At 43.5% G+C, this 17,393-nt stretch overlaps 1 protein-coding gene across 3 annotated transcripts in view; it reads left to right on the top strand.

The window, feature by feature from the left end:
- Window positions 1-17,393, top strand: part of SMARCAL1 (SWI/SNF related, matrix associated, actin dependent regulator of chromatin, subfamily a like 1) — a 60,145-nt gene that overhangs the window by 12,717 nt on the left and 30,035 nt on the right. For all 3 annotated transcript variants that reach the window (XM_065413283.1, XM_065413284.1, XM_065413285.1), the window contains exons 6-9: window positions 1,753-1,936; window positions 4,164-4,314; window positions 8,322-8,480; window positions 10,470-10,535. In XM_065413283.1, the coding sequence (XP_065269355.1) occupies window positions 1,753-1,936; window positions 4,164-4,314; window positions 8,322-8,480; window positions 10,470-10,535 (560 nt within the window). The remainder of the gene's footprint in view (window positions 1-1,752; window positions 1,937-4,163; window positions 4,315-8,321; window positions 8,481-10,469; window positions 10,536-17,393) is intronic.

Here is a 17,393-nt window from a genome sequence, read left to right as displayed (position 1 = left end):
GAATCCAGTCTGCTGCTCTGCTCTAGAGAGAACTGAAACTAAAATAAAAATCTGCAGTCTGGAGGCATATTTGGTGCCCACACAGTTGTAATACATAAAATCAGTGAGCACAAATTTAAATGTAAGTAGCTCCGTATGTTTGTACAGCTGGAAGTGTTCTATAGTCCCCCAATTTCCTATTTTAGTGGTTTAAAAATAAAGAGGTGCTTCCAGAAATAATGGGGGCTGTGTGTGCATTGCACGCATGCTTGGTATAGCGTCGTGTGTGGGTATGCACGCGTGTGTTTAGTATAATGCAGAAATGTGTTTTGATTTCTCTAAGTAGTAAAAAAAAATTGTGAAGAAAAATCAGTTTAAAATGTGTGCTAGAACCAGGAAATTGTGTTAATGTTATTGTGTTAATTAATTGTGTTAATATTATTAATTCTTAATCATTTTCTCTTGGAGTAAAAAGAGTTTTTCACTTGGCTTTTATGAGGGAGAGGGAATGGAGGGGTGTGAAATAAGGGTGTCTGAAAATTGAATGCAATGAAATTTTGACCCCCGACTTGTGGCTTTAAAAGATTAAACCCCAGATTTTTTGCACCAGGGATATGTGGGAGCTTGGTACAGCATTGGATAAAGGTTTGTGTTGCATATCATTGCAAATTGATGTATGGCTGAAGGCTATAAATGTTCTGATGTTTAGTGATAGTTTCATAGCAGAGAGTAAAATCCGGTACAGCTTCCCTAAAGATACGGTATGTCCATGCATTAAAGGATGATTTTAAAAGCCTTGGGATGTTGCTTGAACTAGGCTTCGAAGCACAGTCCTAGCGTAATGTAGTTGTAACGTCTTCTGTGAAGTGGTTACAAAACAAAGTCGTGGGCAAGTTCAAAAAGTTTAAAATTGGCAAAATCTCTCTCCCAATCCTGAAACCCGCCTAGAACCCCCCATCCTTTATTAAATTAAGCCCTATCTTATTTGAAACAGGATTGCTATTTATTAATTATTATTTAATACATGCAGTGTGGTAGTACCCAGAGGCCCCAGTCAGATAGCCATTGTGCTTGGGGCTGTACAAACATATACAGCCTGAAGACAGTTCCTGCCCCAGAGAAGTTCAGATGAGTGACGCACGATGGAGGGCAGACGCAATCCAATTATATGCAGCTTTTATGCAGGGATACATTGACAAGGAGAGATTTTAGGCTGGGGATGTGACCCTGTTCAGATAACAGCAGTTCAAATCAGTTCTGCTCAGATAATTGAGGAGGAATTCTCTGCAGAGGGAGGCCTCGGGGGTCTGCTACTTCAGAGTTCTGAAGCAACACGAGATCAAAACCTCAGTTCTACAGTGCTTAGGGGGACTCTGTTATTCAGTAATACAAATAAGGATTTGAACAAGGTGCTGTAGGTTGCCTGTGGGGTAATCTGTGCCCTGGCTGTTAAAATAAATTATTAAAAACTTCCTGTTCACACTGGACTGGGGATCTGTGCTAGCAGCAGTTGTCCTGGGAAAACAGGCCCAAGCAGCGCTGTGCTTGGCAACTATATCTGCGTGTGTGCGTAGCTAACAGCCCAGGGTTCAAAAACAGATTTTAGGTAACATAGTTGGGCCATGCCTATTGGATCAGGCAAGGCTTTCTTGAGCTGTTTCAGGACAAGCGTAGTATTATAATGCTGGTGGGGCCAAAATGTCCCCCTGGCACTAGTGTATATTCCATATGTGATCCCCATTCAGCTAACAGGCTGCTGTTTGTTCTTTTCAGTGGAAGCTGTACAGCGCCTTCCGTCAGTAGAGGTGGAACCGCTGCCCAAGCCAGTAATACAAGCCTTTGCTCCGCAGTTTGATGAGCCCGCCTTGCATGTCTCAGACATTCCTGAAGCTGACCTTTCAGCAGTGGATTCCAAAATTGTGATGAGCCTCATGCCCTTTCAGAGAGAAGGCGTGAAGTAGGTCCCATTTTTATGCCATGAAGAGCTAGGTCTGTGTTTATGGTTTGGCATTTCCCGTCAGCGTGGTGTTTGCATTTTTTTCCGTGACCCATCAGAGATGGGTTTGGATCCAAATTTCACCCAAGGGGTGCTGGGCTTTGGTACAGACTCCATTCGTCTTTGAATAGAAGGGTAATGAAGCCCATTACACATGTCTACCCAGTATGTATCCAGAATTTCTCAGGATGACTTGGGAAGGAAATCACATTTACCAGGGCACATGATAGTGTGAAATATTTCCAAGTCATGTAAATCTGTCCCTTCGGCACATCTTTGATGTGCCTCTCTGGGCTTAGTATGTGCACATGCATCATTTGCTTTTCTCATAAATTCAGCTTATGTATCCAAGTGCATTAGCTGATGTTTTCTTTCTTTCTTTTGTTCTTTCTTACAAGCTGTACACGTGTGTAGGGGAGCAAAACTGAATCCAAGGAAGATTTAAAACAACTGATTATATATGGAGGAAGCAACTTTAAATTTTTTTTTCTCATTTTTGGTCACTATTTATTAGCAGTATCAAGCAGCAAAATGTCACAGCTAAATCCCCAGCCCCTAATATTACTAATAGTCCTATGCTAATGTTTTTCTAGTCTGATCAGGGTAAACTCTGGAAGAGTAGGTGAGTATTTAGTAGTATCATGGAAAGAGCAGATTCAAACATCTCTAATGGTCTGGTTCAACCCCAGCAAAATCAAAGTAATTCAGAAGCAGGACTGAAATGGTTTCTTTGACCAGTCGGTTTTGTCACAGTACTGCAGCACCCTGGCATCTGTACATCCTAAGATTGCATATTTGTTGCTCAGTCTCATTCATACCAATGGAAGTGACCCATACACACTGAATGGAGAATTTGCAGTTCAGAGCCTTCTGTAATACCTAGTACAATCGAATGGCCTAAGAACAAGGCTTCATCTTAATTTTTGGTTCGAGCAATGGTACAATGATGGAATAAAATGAACATCTTAATCATTTGGGCCCCAATAATTAGGCAGGCAAAAAAAAAAAAAAAGAATTTGAAGAACAACTAGCAAAAGACACACAAACTAACAGCAAAAAAAAAAAAGTTGAAGTACATCAGCAGCAGGCAGCCTGCCAAACAATCAGTGGGCCCACTGGGTGAGCGAGGTGCTAAAGGCGCACTCAAGGAAGACAAGGCCATTGCAGAGAAGCTAAATGAATTCTTTGGTTGTTAGCCAAGATGGTCAGGGATGCAACCCCATGCTCTGGGTGTTCCTAAGCCTCTGAGAGCCAGAAGCTGGGGCTGGATTACAAGGAGTGGATCGCTTGCTAAATTGCCCAGTTCATGGACTGTTGGTCTGACCCACTGTGGCCATTCTCACGTTCAACGTGATCTCAGTGGTTCCATAAAAGTGCAATTCCAAAGTGAAAAGCATTGATGTAAAAAACCTGTCTGTGTGTATTCAGAGCCCTAAAATCAGTTTCTTACACCTGCAGACCCAGCACAGCTAGACTGTGTGAGCGGGATTTCATTCCCCTTTCTGCACCCTCAGTTACGTTGCTTACTAAGTTCCAGTCAGTTAAACCTGTGGAAATCCACTGGAGACAATGGGACTGCCCGGCTGTAGTTGGAGGTAGAGTTAGAAGGCAATGTGGCTGCACAGATGTTGCTGGAGGTCTCATTTGGACTGCAGAACCTTTTCTGCTGGTGATGATGCTTAAGAAGGAGAAACCTCAATGTGACTCAAGCTGAGTTTTTCAGGAGCTGGGTGGAATGAATTGGTTGGTCAGTCCAGTTCCCACTGCACAAATGTTGGGCTCACAAAAGTCACCACAACCGTTGGGACTAACTGCCCCCCTTTGTCATCTCAGCAGAGAGAGACAAAGGGTTGCACAGACCGGGGAGACTGGACTATCTGCTCGTCCTGGAGATGGTCCTTGCCGATCAGGTTGAGGCATCTTGGCAGGACTGCACGGGGAAGCTTGTACTGCCACTGTCTGCACTGTGCCAGTTGAGGGGCTAAACAGAGGGCTTCTGTCTGCCGGATTGTCAGGTCGCCACTATAAAGTACTTTAAAAATAAAACCAAAGGGGCTGCAAAGGAAGCCGTCTGCTGTTTCCCTTCCCTCTTCTTTGGCAATGAGCTTCTCAGACTGGGGAGGGATTATGCTAACCTTGGCTGGGAAGATGGGGAAAGGAGTAACCCTTCTGCCTTGTGTTCTTTCAGTTTTGCCATCTCCAGAGAAGGCCGTTTGCTTCTTGCAGATGACATGGGCTTGGGGAAGACTATCCAGGCTATCTGTATTGCTGCATATTACCGAAAAGAGTGGCCGTTGCTGGTGGTAACACCTTCCTCAGTGAGATTTACCTGGGCAGAGGTACTGTATGTTTAAATAGAACTTTTGGGGGCTCACCTGTGGTTTTTTATTTTTGTTTGTTTTTTCTTCCTATGGATTCTCTGAGGGATGGCAAAACTGCCCTCCAGTTAGAAAAATAAGGGGAAAAATAGGAAGAGATGAGGTTCCCTTATCCCCTGTAATTGCAAGAAGCTGATCATATGACACATGCTTGCCTGAGTCTAATGGATGATCCTCATTCTGTGTTCCAGAGGAAGGTTAGGAAAAAGATCTTTGACAAAATGGCCTTAAGGAAAAATTCCTCACTGACCCCATATATGGCAGTTGGTTTAACCTTGTGCATGTGAACCAGAATCACTGTAGTTAAGCATCTTAATTTCATTATGCCCAAGACACCATTGGTATCCAAGCAATTGTCCGCTTCTTTTGAAACCTACCAAGATGGGTTCTATCAGTGTCTCAGCCGCTACAGAATTGCAGATGCGGAAATTCTGCCCTATATGTTCTGCAATTCCCACTGACCCCAGCAAGCCTTTTTCAGGGCAAAATTTGGCCCAGAAGCTTTAATCTACAAAACCCTCAAAATTATTTGATATCCTTTCCCTCCAAGCTGCATGGTCACATGGCTTCCCAGGAGTGATTCAAGTGCCGTGCACATCCGGCAGCGTGTGTTCAGGTGCCCCTCGCCCCTGCTGCTTTGCAGCCATGTTGCTCTTGTAGCTGCTTCTGGGACCCTCCTGCTGGCTGCGCAGAGTGAGGGGGAGCGGGGTGCTGATGTCAGGGTGTCATCGTCGTCCCCGTTTTCCCCACCGCCCTGTACCTCGTCTCCACAGAGTAGGGAAGAGTGGACAAGGCTCAGGGCTCAGAGCAGGAGAGAGCTGCTGCGGTCTGAGGTCCGGTGAGTGAGTGCCTTAAAGAGACAGTGCAAGGTCTCTGAGAGTTCCCCAGCAGCCAGTTTACACTATCTCTGTCTCTGTTACACACACACACACACACACACACACACACACACACACACACACACACACACACACACACATTGTTGTTGTTGTTTTTTTCTTCTTGGTACTTCCTGCAATGCACATATATTCTCTGTAATTTGATTCTTTCCAAGTGTGCTATTTTAGTTTTTTGGCTGGTCTATGCATTTCATAATTTTTATTTCTCTTTTACACTTACATTTAATTCTTTGAGTAGTGAGTTCTAAAATGCCTAACCTGTCCTGGCTGGAGTAATTATCCCTATGGTAACTTTTTAAAAATATTTATTGTATCTAGGTTTTTTTGTTTCTACTGGCGGCACACGTCCGCACAAATTACCTCGGTGCACATAACGAAAGTTATTCCACACATGGGTGGAAAAAATTAGAGGGAACATTGGTCAGGACCTGGAGATGGGCGCTCTCAGGGATTGGAAATGCACATAATTGAAAGAAAGCACGGCTGCAGGGTCTGTCCTCGGAGGGCAATTACTGTGCAATTAACCAGCTTGTGCTAGCAAGATGATTTTGAGGCATACTTTCCTTAACTGTGAAATGTTCATTAATGCTGGGAGAAAGTGAAGAGTAGAAGCGCTCAGGCCCTTAGGCTAATAAGTTTTATGCCTGACTTGGTGGGGTTCTTTTTTCAGTAGTTCACTATGCTGATGCCTGTAGAGTAAATTGGTTGGATTTTGTTGCGTGGTGGGACCTTAGTACCACAACTATTTGTTCTCTTTTTCCTCTGCCAATGGTATAACAAAGCACTGGGCAGTCAGCCGAGCTACAGAAGACGCATCTAGATTTTTACCTGGTGAATGAGGGAGTAAAATTATTTATATTTGGGATACGGAGGAGGAGGCAGCGGCGGTATCCTTCAGAGGCTGGTGGAGATCTGGCCCAACATTTAAAAAAGTGGCTATTGATTTAGGATATCTCAATTTTTGGGTGCCCAGCTTGGAATGTCTTTGGTCCTGATTTTCAGAAGGGCTAAGCATTTGCAACTCTAATCTTGTTCTGGGTAGGCTCTTATATCCGCACGCGTCACCGTGGTATCTGAGCACCTTCCAGTCATGTATTAACATGTCATGTGGCTTTTGTTCTCTCATCCTTTCCTCAAGGGGAGAAGTGTGTGCAGTGGAGCGTTTTATTAGTGTAGATTTAAAAAAAAAAAAAAAAATCCATGTAACTATGTGTATATGTTAGAGAAGCCTTGATCAAAAAAATTCATCTTGCACTTTGAGTGGAAGGTGGTGAGTTTTGTGATAGTCCTTAGTTCCTGGGGGAGTTTATTCCATAGTCTCAGACCAACCCCCGAGAAAGCGTTACCTTTTATTGTAGAGAGTTCCACTGTGCCAGAGAAGTGCAGTAGTTGACCGTGGTCTTCATTCCGGAGCTTTAGGCTCTTTTAGATGGGATTCAGCCCACTGAGTGCCTTGAAGTAAGGACTGAGACCTTGAACTTGAGTCAATATTCTATGGGGAAACCAGTGTAAGAACGGGGAGCAGGTTTGATATGCGTGCAGAAGCTGGTGTTGCTGTGGAGACCGCTGCAGTGTTCTGTAGTAGTTGCAATTTCCAGAGCGCCGAAAGCTTCGTGCCCGAATCTGTCACATCGCTGTAGTCCAGCTGAGAGGTGATGAAGGTGTAAATAACTGAGGCCAGGTTGGGACAGAGTCTCCTAGCCAACCAGAGATGGTAAAAAGCATTACTCATGGATGCTGCTATGAGAGTGCTCATTGTCTGCGAGGAATCCAGGACCCTTCTAAGCCACAGACTGAATTAACCAATTGTGTGTTTGTGAACCGTCAACCAAAGGAGACTGCCCTGTGCCTGCAGACTCTTTAATATGCTTTCCCCTGCCCATCAGCATCACCCCTGTCTTGCTCGGGTTCAGCTTCAGGCAGCTGCTCTTCATCCGTGGGCTGATCTCATCCAAGCACTAGGCTCTCTTGGTGGTAGTGGTGTGGTTGTATGTGGTGAAGATAGGTAGAACTGTGTCATTCTCTTACTGCTGGGGCACTAGAATCCGTGTCATCTGCCCAGTTCACACAGTGGTTTTAGGTAGCTGTGTAATAGGACCAGTGAGAGAATTGATCCTTGTGGGACTGCACAAGTGAGAGGTCTAGTGGCGGAGATATGATTTTCCCATTGTTACTCTTTGGCTACATCCCTGCAGGAAGGACTCAAACCATGTTAGCGCATCGCCCAGACCTCTGCCACTTCTTTCAGGAGAGGCAACAGTATCTCATGACCAACAGCACTGAATGCTGCAGGGAGGCTGAAGTAATTGAAATAAATGGGAACTTTCATTGCTCGGCACCTGAAAAAAAAATCTGTCTCAAATTGGGGATCCAAAATCAGTGGCCCCTTCTTGAATATTTATCTGCTGGTTTTCATAATGAAATGTGAGCACAAGTAATTCAGTTGCCACCATAGAGCAGCAGTCAGTGGCTCTGTTAGACTGGTTCTTAAAAGGGAAAAAAGACCTTTAAAGGACCTGGATAAATTGTTCTTCATCTGTATCATGGTGCAAAGTTTTGTAAACTTTCCTGCCCTGTAAAATATTTGCTGCTTGTAAGTGGGTGGCTTTCACAGCTTCATGTTTACTATTGGTGTGGGCGGAATAACAGTGAATCTCTCTGCTAACGGTGGCCGTGCCACTCTAGTTGTGCTCTGGCTTTTGGGCACAACTAGCAACATTGGTAGACAATCACGTTCATTTCTGATCACGGCCAGAGTTCTGGCTGAGTAAGAAGCAAAGCGAAAGTAGACTTAGATCTTCCTAGTGGAGGGAGTGTGGTGGTGTGCCCAGAGCATGGGATTCCACTTCTGATGCCTGCTCTTCCAGTTACTCACTGCGCGGTCCTGGGCAAGTCACTTAAACATTATTAGACCCATTGTCAAGTTGGGTAAAACTGAAGCACAAACTGGTTATTTCCAAAGATGTGGTTATGAGGCTCCATTATAGCTTGGGAAGGTCTTTGGGATCCTCAGAGGAAAGACACTAGAGAGGTTCACCATCCTATTAATCACTTCTTCTCCTTTCTCAGGCATTTCATAGGTGGCTTCCCTCCCTGAGCCCAGAGAGCACCAATGTCATACTGACAGGCAAAGACAACCTGTCAGCAAAACTGATAAACATAATCAGCTTCGACCTCCTCGGCAAGATGGATAAGCAGCTCAAAGACACTTTCCAAGTTGTCATTATTGTAAGTAGCACCCCTAGTTATTTAAATGGGATTAGGAGGCACATACATGCTGGGTTCTCCTGGGTTGTTAACAGGCGTTTGGAGAGAGTGAAACTTCGTAGTGACTGGATGCTCTACACAGCAAGTTGTATATCCTTATATATTCAACCATGTATTGGCTCCAGGGCAATCTCCAGCTGTCACTAGTACATGTAGATATATATGGGGAGGGTTCCTGAAACCTTTTCAGATAAGGTTTGCTGCTCCCCTGCTCTGTACTCCTTATCCTCCTCTCCAGCTCCTGAGACCCTGTTTCTTCCCTGCTGGATGTGAGCAGCTGCCATTGACTGTAAGGGAAGATAGATGTTTCCAGTGGCTGGAGAATAGAGTTCCAGAAATGCTCTGTTGGCAGATCAATGGGATTGTGTTTTGCCCAAAGAATGCCATAGTCAACGTGTTTTGAGGAAGGGCCATGCCTTTGACTGGTTTTCATAGAATTTTACCATTGGCTACATTATCCGCATAGCCAGTAAACCAAAAAAACCCTCTTGAAATAATGTTCAGAGTGGTGTAAAGCATCAAAATGCAGCGTAGTCAAAATCAAGATTGACGCTACATACTTCAGTCGGACTGTTTCATTGCAAGTGTGTGTTTTTCTCTTTGTGTGTGTGTGTGCAATTTCTATGCCTTCTTTACTTTCATGGATGGCTCTGGTATCTGAAAAATACAGATTATATAGGGACAACCATTATAGAAAACCCTTAGGTAGACTTCAGCTCTATTCCAGTTAATTAAAATAAATAAATATATGTGTATATGTTTAATGGGACCCTTTTAGAACTCATATTGTTTCAAATCCAGTTTAGATCAATGGCAACCAAAAAGTCATTACACTTTGATGTCTGTTATCTTATGTGAAATGAGTTTAGTGTTCTCAGCCTGGTTTCCAATGAGCAGATGTTTCTGTCACAAAAAGTACCATGACTACTGTTAGTGGCGGTATCAGCAGAAAGGATGAGAACAGACTGGGTGCTGGAGACTGAACTTTTCTCTCACCTCTGTTGATTTCGCAAGGGTCCCGGCTGAGACACCGTGTCAGGATGGAGGAAACTCACATTGTTTGAGGGTAGAGCATCTATGACTCTAGAGCAATCAGTCCGGTACCTTTAATCTGCACTAAATTAGCAGATATTTTATTCATGCACGTGTGTGTGCAGATTCAAATCCTCTATATGTCCTGTAGATCAAAATGGCCCCACTGAGTGTTTAGCCTCCCTGCTTTTTTATTTCCAGTCCTCCTCTGCTTGCTGCTGTCATAATAACATTACCTTATTGCTAACCAGGATTGAGAAAGCTGTGCCTTGGAGGCTAAGTGGTGTATCGTCTTCTCTACGCATGGCTGCTCACTCATCCACACACATCAAGATGAGAACATACCCTTAGAGGGTGCCAATTTCCTCAGTGTCTTTAAGTTCTGCCTAACTACAACGAAGGAAATGTAGCCTATTCTGCGAGTGATGTCTCTCAGCCGGGAGGTTATTATCCACCTGGAGAGCCCTAACAGCAAAACAGTTGGTTCCTAATTAGATTTCTGCACTTCTGATGCTTTTCATTAACCCCTTCATTTTAGGGAGGCAGCACTGCGTGGGGCTCCCCATGAGTTTTTTGCATTTAAAGAAAGGACACACAGTAGCAAATGAAGATCAGTGGTGGAAATTCTTTGCCTCTTTTCATTTCTTCTCTCCACTTACTTGCTTGGCTATGATCATTCACGATTCGTGTCTTAATGTTTGTTTCCCCTTCCTGTTAACGTTCAGACAGTCCTACCCCCTTCATGATGGTTTCACATTCGGAATATGATGTTGGCCAGCCCAGAGATTGAAACCTGCTTGGGGACGATAGGCTTGAAGTATTATGCAGCATAGGATGCTGGGAATTTGTTCTTTATCCCAGAGTCAGGCTATGACTCAGGGCTTAGCTCTATTCATTTTCTTGCCTGTTTTGTTTCAGGATGAATCTCATTTCCTAAAAAACACAAAAACTGCGCGATGCCGAGCTGCAATGCCTCTTCTTAAGGTGTGTATTCCGTATGCCAAGCTCTCGTCAGTTTCCTCCTAGAGACTCCTAGCGGTATTGGTTTTGTATACCTGACGTAGGAACGAACAGCCAAATTCTGTTACGGGGCAGGGTAAATCCAAGTAACTTCTTTGATCCCAAGGCAGTTACTTTGGGCTTACACTAGTGTAACTGAGCGCAGAATTTGTCCCCAGATCTCAACTGCATGTTTGCATGCACATGACTGGCAGAAGGGTCTAATGGAAAGAGCGCAGGAGCTCCCAATTTCTAATCCCAGTATTACCACTTGACTTGCTATGTGACCTTGTCTCAATTTCCCCATCTGTAAAATGGGGATAACAATATTTCATCCCGGGGTGTAGTAAGAATGTATTAACATCTGCACTGTGTATTTAATGTAGCAAGCACCATGTAAGCACTTAATATTTATTACATGCAATAACTTGGGGCTCTTAAGTACTGCTATACTCCAATATTGTTATTCTGGGCTCCTCCTTCCCTGGCTTTGTGCTAGAGCCCTATGTCCCAACACTGCTTGCTTACCATCTGTTTGTGCAACTGGTGTTTGGAGCAGCCAAAGCTGCATTGCTGGTAGAATTTATATAATTGAATGGAGAAGTGGCAGGAACTGACTAGTACAGCCCCAGTTTTTGCTAAACAGGTACATTTGTTCAGAAAGCTTTCATAGATTCATAGAATATCAGGGTTGGAAGGGACCTCAGGAGGTCATCTAGTCCAATCCCCAGACAGATTTTTGCCCCAGATCCCTAAATGGCCCTCAAGGATTGAACTCACAACCCTGGGTTTAGCAGGTCAATGCTCAAACCACTGAGCTATCCCTCCCCTTGGTTGAACTACTACAGTATATAATACAGATAGATACATGCACACACCAGATTTTCATTATAAAGCCTTTTAACTACTTCAGGTTTTCCCAATGTACCTAGTACGTAGAACCTAACCTACACTCAGTGTTGCATTCCTGGCACCTGCTGTCTCATCACTGACAGACCACTGTGCCAGTGGAACAAAGGCACTTCCGAGTCTGCAGCAGAGAAGGGGCTGGGTATCTGTCCTAGGCACAGTGGTTGGCAGTAGTTGAATTAATCTATGGGGACAGGAGACCTATGCTGAGTTTTTGCTGATGGTAGTGTTGACTAACCTTGTATTGTGGAGATTTGTAATGACGTGTTCACACGCTGAAGGTTTTTTCTTGTTTTTCTAATTATGCTGTTCTCCATGAATATGTAGATTGAAAAAAGGTCAAAATCCTGTTTTCCATTGGTTTTGAGACTTCAATTGGAAGTTGAGCACATGGTGCAACTTTCTGTGCAAATTGTAATAAGTAAACCAGGGCACTTTTCCTGTTGTAGCACTTTTATGTAAGGGACAACACCAACTTGTGTGTGCACACCCTTCCCCTATGCTGGTTGGAGCATCAGACTTGCTCAACTGAGTGTGTGTGAGAGAGAGCATGCCTGATTCTCTTACAACAAAAGGAGAGTCTCCTTTAGCTCAAGTGACAGGGCCCTGTGCTGTTGGATGGATTCGAGTTCTGTCACGGATTACAATTATGAAGTCCTGGGTGGACTACAGATGTGTTATGATTTCACCAGATGGCTCAGGTCCCAGAAAAGTGTCGTCTTTCCTATTTTGAACTGTGAGAGGATCAGCTTTCAAAACTTATTTGTGGGTTGCATGATACAAGGTAAAGAACCAAAGATGGGCCACTTTAAAAGGAGACCAGCGTCCTTTATTAACCTATTTAGAGTTTACAGTTTTACACTGATAAATCACTGATCACACCTAATGGAGAGCTGATATTTCCAACATTGTGAATTTCAGTCCTTTGAAGGTACATTGATTTTTGTAGTGTTCAGCTTTCAACTGAAAATGGTAATAAGCAAGGAAATAGAGGCCAAAATATGTAAAACAACTTTCTATCCGATGTCCAGGTGAATGCCATTTTGATCATTTCAAATCCTGCTGCTCTAATCTTTTGATTTATGGTGCAAATATTAAATATTTTCTCGCTTAAAGGAACAAAAAAGTGAGGTTCTTTAGTTAAATGTTAACCTTTTTGCAGCTGTAATCCTAATATGCATCAAATAAGCACCAAAATGGCTAAAACCTCAGGATTCTAAATATTTAAGTGCTTCGTGATTGCTGGATAAAAGGGTTAGATAAATACACATTTATTATTTATCTTTAAATGTTTTGAGACCTGGGGTGAGGGTCTCACTTCTGTTCCTGCCTGTTTACACCATGTAAAAGGATCAGAGCAGTGTGAAGTGGTCTGGTGCAGGAACTGCAGAAGAGGGGTCCTGACACAGTCTCACAAGCCTTGGTGTAGGGGCGTGCCGGTGGGGGAGTTGAATATGGGAATGCTGTGTATTGCAGCCCTGCTGCTGACACCATGCTGTGGAGACAATGGGAAGCCCTGGGACGCTACTATAGTTTAGAGAGGCCCCTAGAACTGTCTGAAGCCTTTGTGTGCTCATACGTTTTGCTGCGTTAAGTATGCTGGCATAGTTTAAATCAGCGACCCCCCCAAAAGCCTCAGAGTATAGCTACATTTTGAGGTGTGTGTGAAAACCAGCTTGAGGAGACATACCTGTACTAGCTCTGATTGAGCTTGTTGCTAAAAATAGAGTTAGCGGCCAACCGTGGGAGGGGCTAGCCGCCCCGAGCACCTTTCTATAATCTTGGATGGGCATGTGCTCAAGAAAGCTAGCCCGTCCCACCACTCTATTTTTAGCCCACTAGTTCAGAGCTAGCACAGGTATGTCTCAAGCTGGGAATCACCCTCACTCCCAACTCACAGTGTAGACAACCCCTTAGTTATGCTGTGGGCCTCTCTAGCCCCCTCAGGGTTGTGAGTGCCTAAATCTGACTTTGTTCCCTTGGCTGTGAGTTCTGCGCTGTGCCTCTTGGAGAGGCAGCACAGAATCTCATTCTGGGTCTTGAAGCCACTTTCTCGAATAACAAGTAGATGGACGTCTTCCAAATCATGAATGCTTAGATTTCAGCTGATTTATGGGAGAGGAAAAAACCTCTAAGAAATGTGATCTCTGCTTCTTATTTGCTATAAATATTTATATGCCCATAACTGCCATGGCCAGATTTAAATTGAAATGTTTCTGAGGCAGATAGCGTCCCTTCCATGGGTATTTAATAGGTCCTTTTTAGCGTACTAGAATCTGGTGCTGTAGCTTCCATATTACAGTGGCCAGTAAAATTTAGAAATTGTTACGGTGGTTTAGACAAAACGGCACAATAATCAGATTAAATCAATAAAGAAGATTTAAGTTTTTAGTATGAATTTGAAAATTACCTTGCTAACAGGGCTGAATATCTGCTTCTGAAATACTTCGCTGTGGATTTGTTTTAATCTTTAATATCTTGAGGTCATTGATCATTTTTCAACATAAAGTGGTATTTTTACCGTATAACTCATCATCTTCTGCTCTGGCGTAAATGTTGCCATGGAGCTGGCACAGGACAGTGATGTATCGAGTTTTCCACTCTACCCATGTATAAAACATGTGACTGAAATCTCACTGTCGTGGATTGGTAGAAATAATCATTCATATAAATAACTACGTGTCTTGGTCTTCTGTATTCTACACCAGAGTCCTATAAGACAGATTTTGCTGTTTCTCTATCAAGTGCCGGGGATGGGTAGGGAAGGGTTTAGTTCCCCACAGTTTGGCTGGAGAAAGTGGGCCTCCTGAGGCTGGGCAGACTGCGTTTTGATTTAGTACTTTAAGCAAACGGGATACATAGAATCATAGAATTGTAGGACTGGAAGGGACCTCGAGAGGTCATCTAGTCCAGTTTCCTGCACTCATGGCAGGACTAAATATTATCTAGACCATCCCTGACAGGTGTTTGTCTAACCTGCTCTTAAAAATCTCCAATGATGGAGATTCCACAACCTCCCTAGGCAATTTATTCCAGTGCTTAAGCACCCTGACACTTAGGAAGTTTTTCCTAATGTCCAACTTATACTGTCCGTGCTGCAATTTAAGGCCGTTGCTTCTTGTCCTATCCTCCAGAGGTTAAGGAGAACAATTTTTCTCCTTCCTCCTTCTAACAACTTTTTATGTACTTGAAAACTATTATCATATCCTCTCTGTCTTCTCTTTTCCAGACTAAACAAACCCAATTTTTTCAATCTTCCTAATAGGTCATGTTTTCTAGACTTTTAATCATTTTTGTTGCTCTTCTCTGGACTCTCTCCAATTTGGCTACATATTTCCTGAAATGTGGCACCCAGAACTGGACACAATACTCCAGTTGAGGCCTAATCAGCATGCAGTAGAGAGACAGAATTACTTCTCATGTCTTGCTTACAGCATTCCTCTTAATACATCCCAGAATGATATTTGCTTTTTTTGCAACAATGTTACACTGTTGACTCATATTTAGCTTGTGATCCAGTATAACCCCTAGATCCCTTTCTGCAGTATTCCTTCCTAAGCAGTCATTTCCCATTTTGTATGTGTGCATATAGTTGTTCCTTCCTAAGTGGAGTATGTTGCATTTGTCCTTATTGAATTTCATCCTATTTACTTCAGACTATTTCTCCAGTTTGTCCAGATCATTTTGAATTTTAATCCTTTCCTCCAAAGCACTTGCAACCCCTCCCAGCTTGGTATCATCCGCAAACTTTATAAGTGTACTCTAGTCTATGCCATTATCTAAATCATTGATGAGGATATTGAACAGAACCGGACCCAGAACTGATACCTGCAGGACCCCACTCGATATGCCCTTCCAGCTTGACTGTGAACTACTCATAACTATTCTCGGGGAATGGTTTGTCAACCAGGTATGCACCCACCTTATAGTAGCTCTATCTAGCTTGCATTTCCTTAGTTTGTTTATGAGAAGGTCGTGTGAGACCGTATCAAAAGCCTCACTAAAGTCAAGATATACCTCATCTACCGCTTCCCCCCCATCCACAAGGCTTGTTACCCTGTCAAAGAAAGCTGTTAGGTTGGTTTGACATGATTTGTTCTTGACAAATCCATGCTGACTGTTACTTTTCACCTCATTATCTTCTAGATGTTTGCAAATTGATTGCTTAATTATTTGCTCCATTATCTTTCCGGATACTGAAGTTAAGCTGACTGGTCTGTAATGTCCCGGGTTGACCTTATCCCCTTTTTATAAATTGGCATTATATTTGCCCTTTTCCAGTCCTCTGGAATGCTTCCAGGTTATGGAGGCTGGGTTGAACCCCCACTGATTAATCTCTTGGCATGTGGCACAGTACCTGTGTACCCCACTTTCAAGCTCAAGCATGACTTGGACCATGACCAATCTGCACTGGGAATTGCGTGAGGCCTGTCCATAGCACTGTGATCTCTGATGGTACTGGTGAATGCTATGAGCTTTTTATGGCCAGACAGCTCCAGATTCCCTGTTTTAAAGGGGCTAAATCCTCTATTTCCACGTATACCAAAAGGTCTCCTCTTGCTGCGAGGCTTGAGACACTGGGTAAGCTGTCCTGAGTTCACCTCTGTCAGGGCTGGCTTTTAACTCCCACTACCCAAGAGGTGGGACAGTCAAGAGCTAGGCTAGCTGTGTCTATCCACCACCTTGCTGCCAGTGATCTTAGGATATATCATCTGAGTCCAAGCCCGCCTGACCCTAGGGTCCAAGCTCGGGTGGCTAGCCCAAGCCCTTTCCCCTGCAGCAATGTCCAGACTAATTTTTAGCACACTAGCTTGAGTGAGTCTGTCTACTCTGGCCGGGAGGCTTGCTTTCAGCTGCAGTGTAGACATATCCTTATAGGCCCACCCCCAGTATCAGCTGTCCTCTGCCCCAGCCTCTTTCTTCATGGGGCTCCCACTAGCCTAGACTGCCCATGTAGCTGATAAGCGTTGGAGAGGTAATACATATACTATCAAATTGTCTAAAACTATAAAGATAAAGGGGAAATGTACAACGGATAGCAAACAAAGTGCTGGGAGAGACTGAAACTTCTCCACTTCGTCCACGGAGGGTTCTCCTGGGGACCCCTGCTGAAAACGAGTCCACTTCCTCCCACAAGTCAAAATGTTACATGTTCTTTGTTCTTCTGTAATTGCATGTGATATCACAAGGCAGTGGGAATTGGGGAAGGTCTCAATGGAACATGAATGGGTTTCAGAAGCATCACGGTGTGTCATCAGTGAAGAACTCAGAGACTGAGAAATAAGACTTTAAAAAAATTGTATCTAGCCAAAGATTCCTATGGTGTAAAATGGATGTCTGCTTCCACTTCCTTCCTCGTGACCTTGATCCTGCAAAGTTGAGCAAAAGGAGCACTTAAAGACAACAAAGTCATTGCGGAGAAACTAAATGAATTCTTTGCTTCAGTCTTCACGGCTGAGGATGTCAGGGAGATTCCTAAACCTGAGCCATCCTTTGTAGGTGACAAATCTGAGAAATTGTCACAGATTGAAGTGTCATTAGAGGAGGTTTTGGAATTAATTGATAAACTTAACAGTAACAAGTCACCGGGACCAGATGGCATTCACCCAAGAGTTCTGAAAGAACTCAAATGTGAAATTGCGGAACTATTAACTATGGTTTGTAACCTGTCCTTTAAATCAGCTTCTGTACCCAGTGACTGGAAGATAGCTAATGTAATGCCAATATTTAAAAAGGGCTCTAGAGGTGATCCCGGCAATTACAGACCGGTAAGTCTAACATCAGTACCGGGCAAATTAATTGAAACAATAGTAAAGAATAAAATTGTCAGACACATAGAAGAACATAAATTGTTGGGCAAAAGTCAACATGATTTCTGTAAAGGGAAATCATGTTTTACTAATCTATTAGAGTTCTTTGAAGGGGTCAACAAAC

Source organism: Emys orbicularis, chromosome 11 (assembly GCF_028017835.1).
Source record: "Emys orbicularis isolate rEmyOrb1 chromosome 11, rEmyOrb1.hap1, whole genome shotgun sequence".
NCBI classification, from domain to species: domain Eukaryota; kingdom Metazoa; phylum Chordata; order Testudines; family Emydidae; genus Emys; species Emys orbicularis.
The sequence above is the reverse complement of the archived record's forward strand: the minus strand, read 5'-3'. Positions and strand labels throughout refer to the sequence as shown.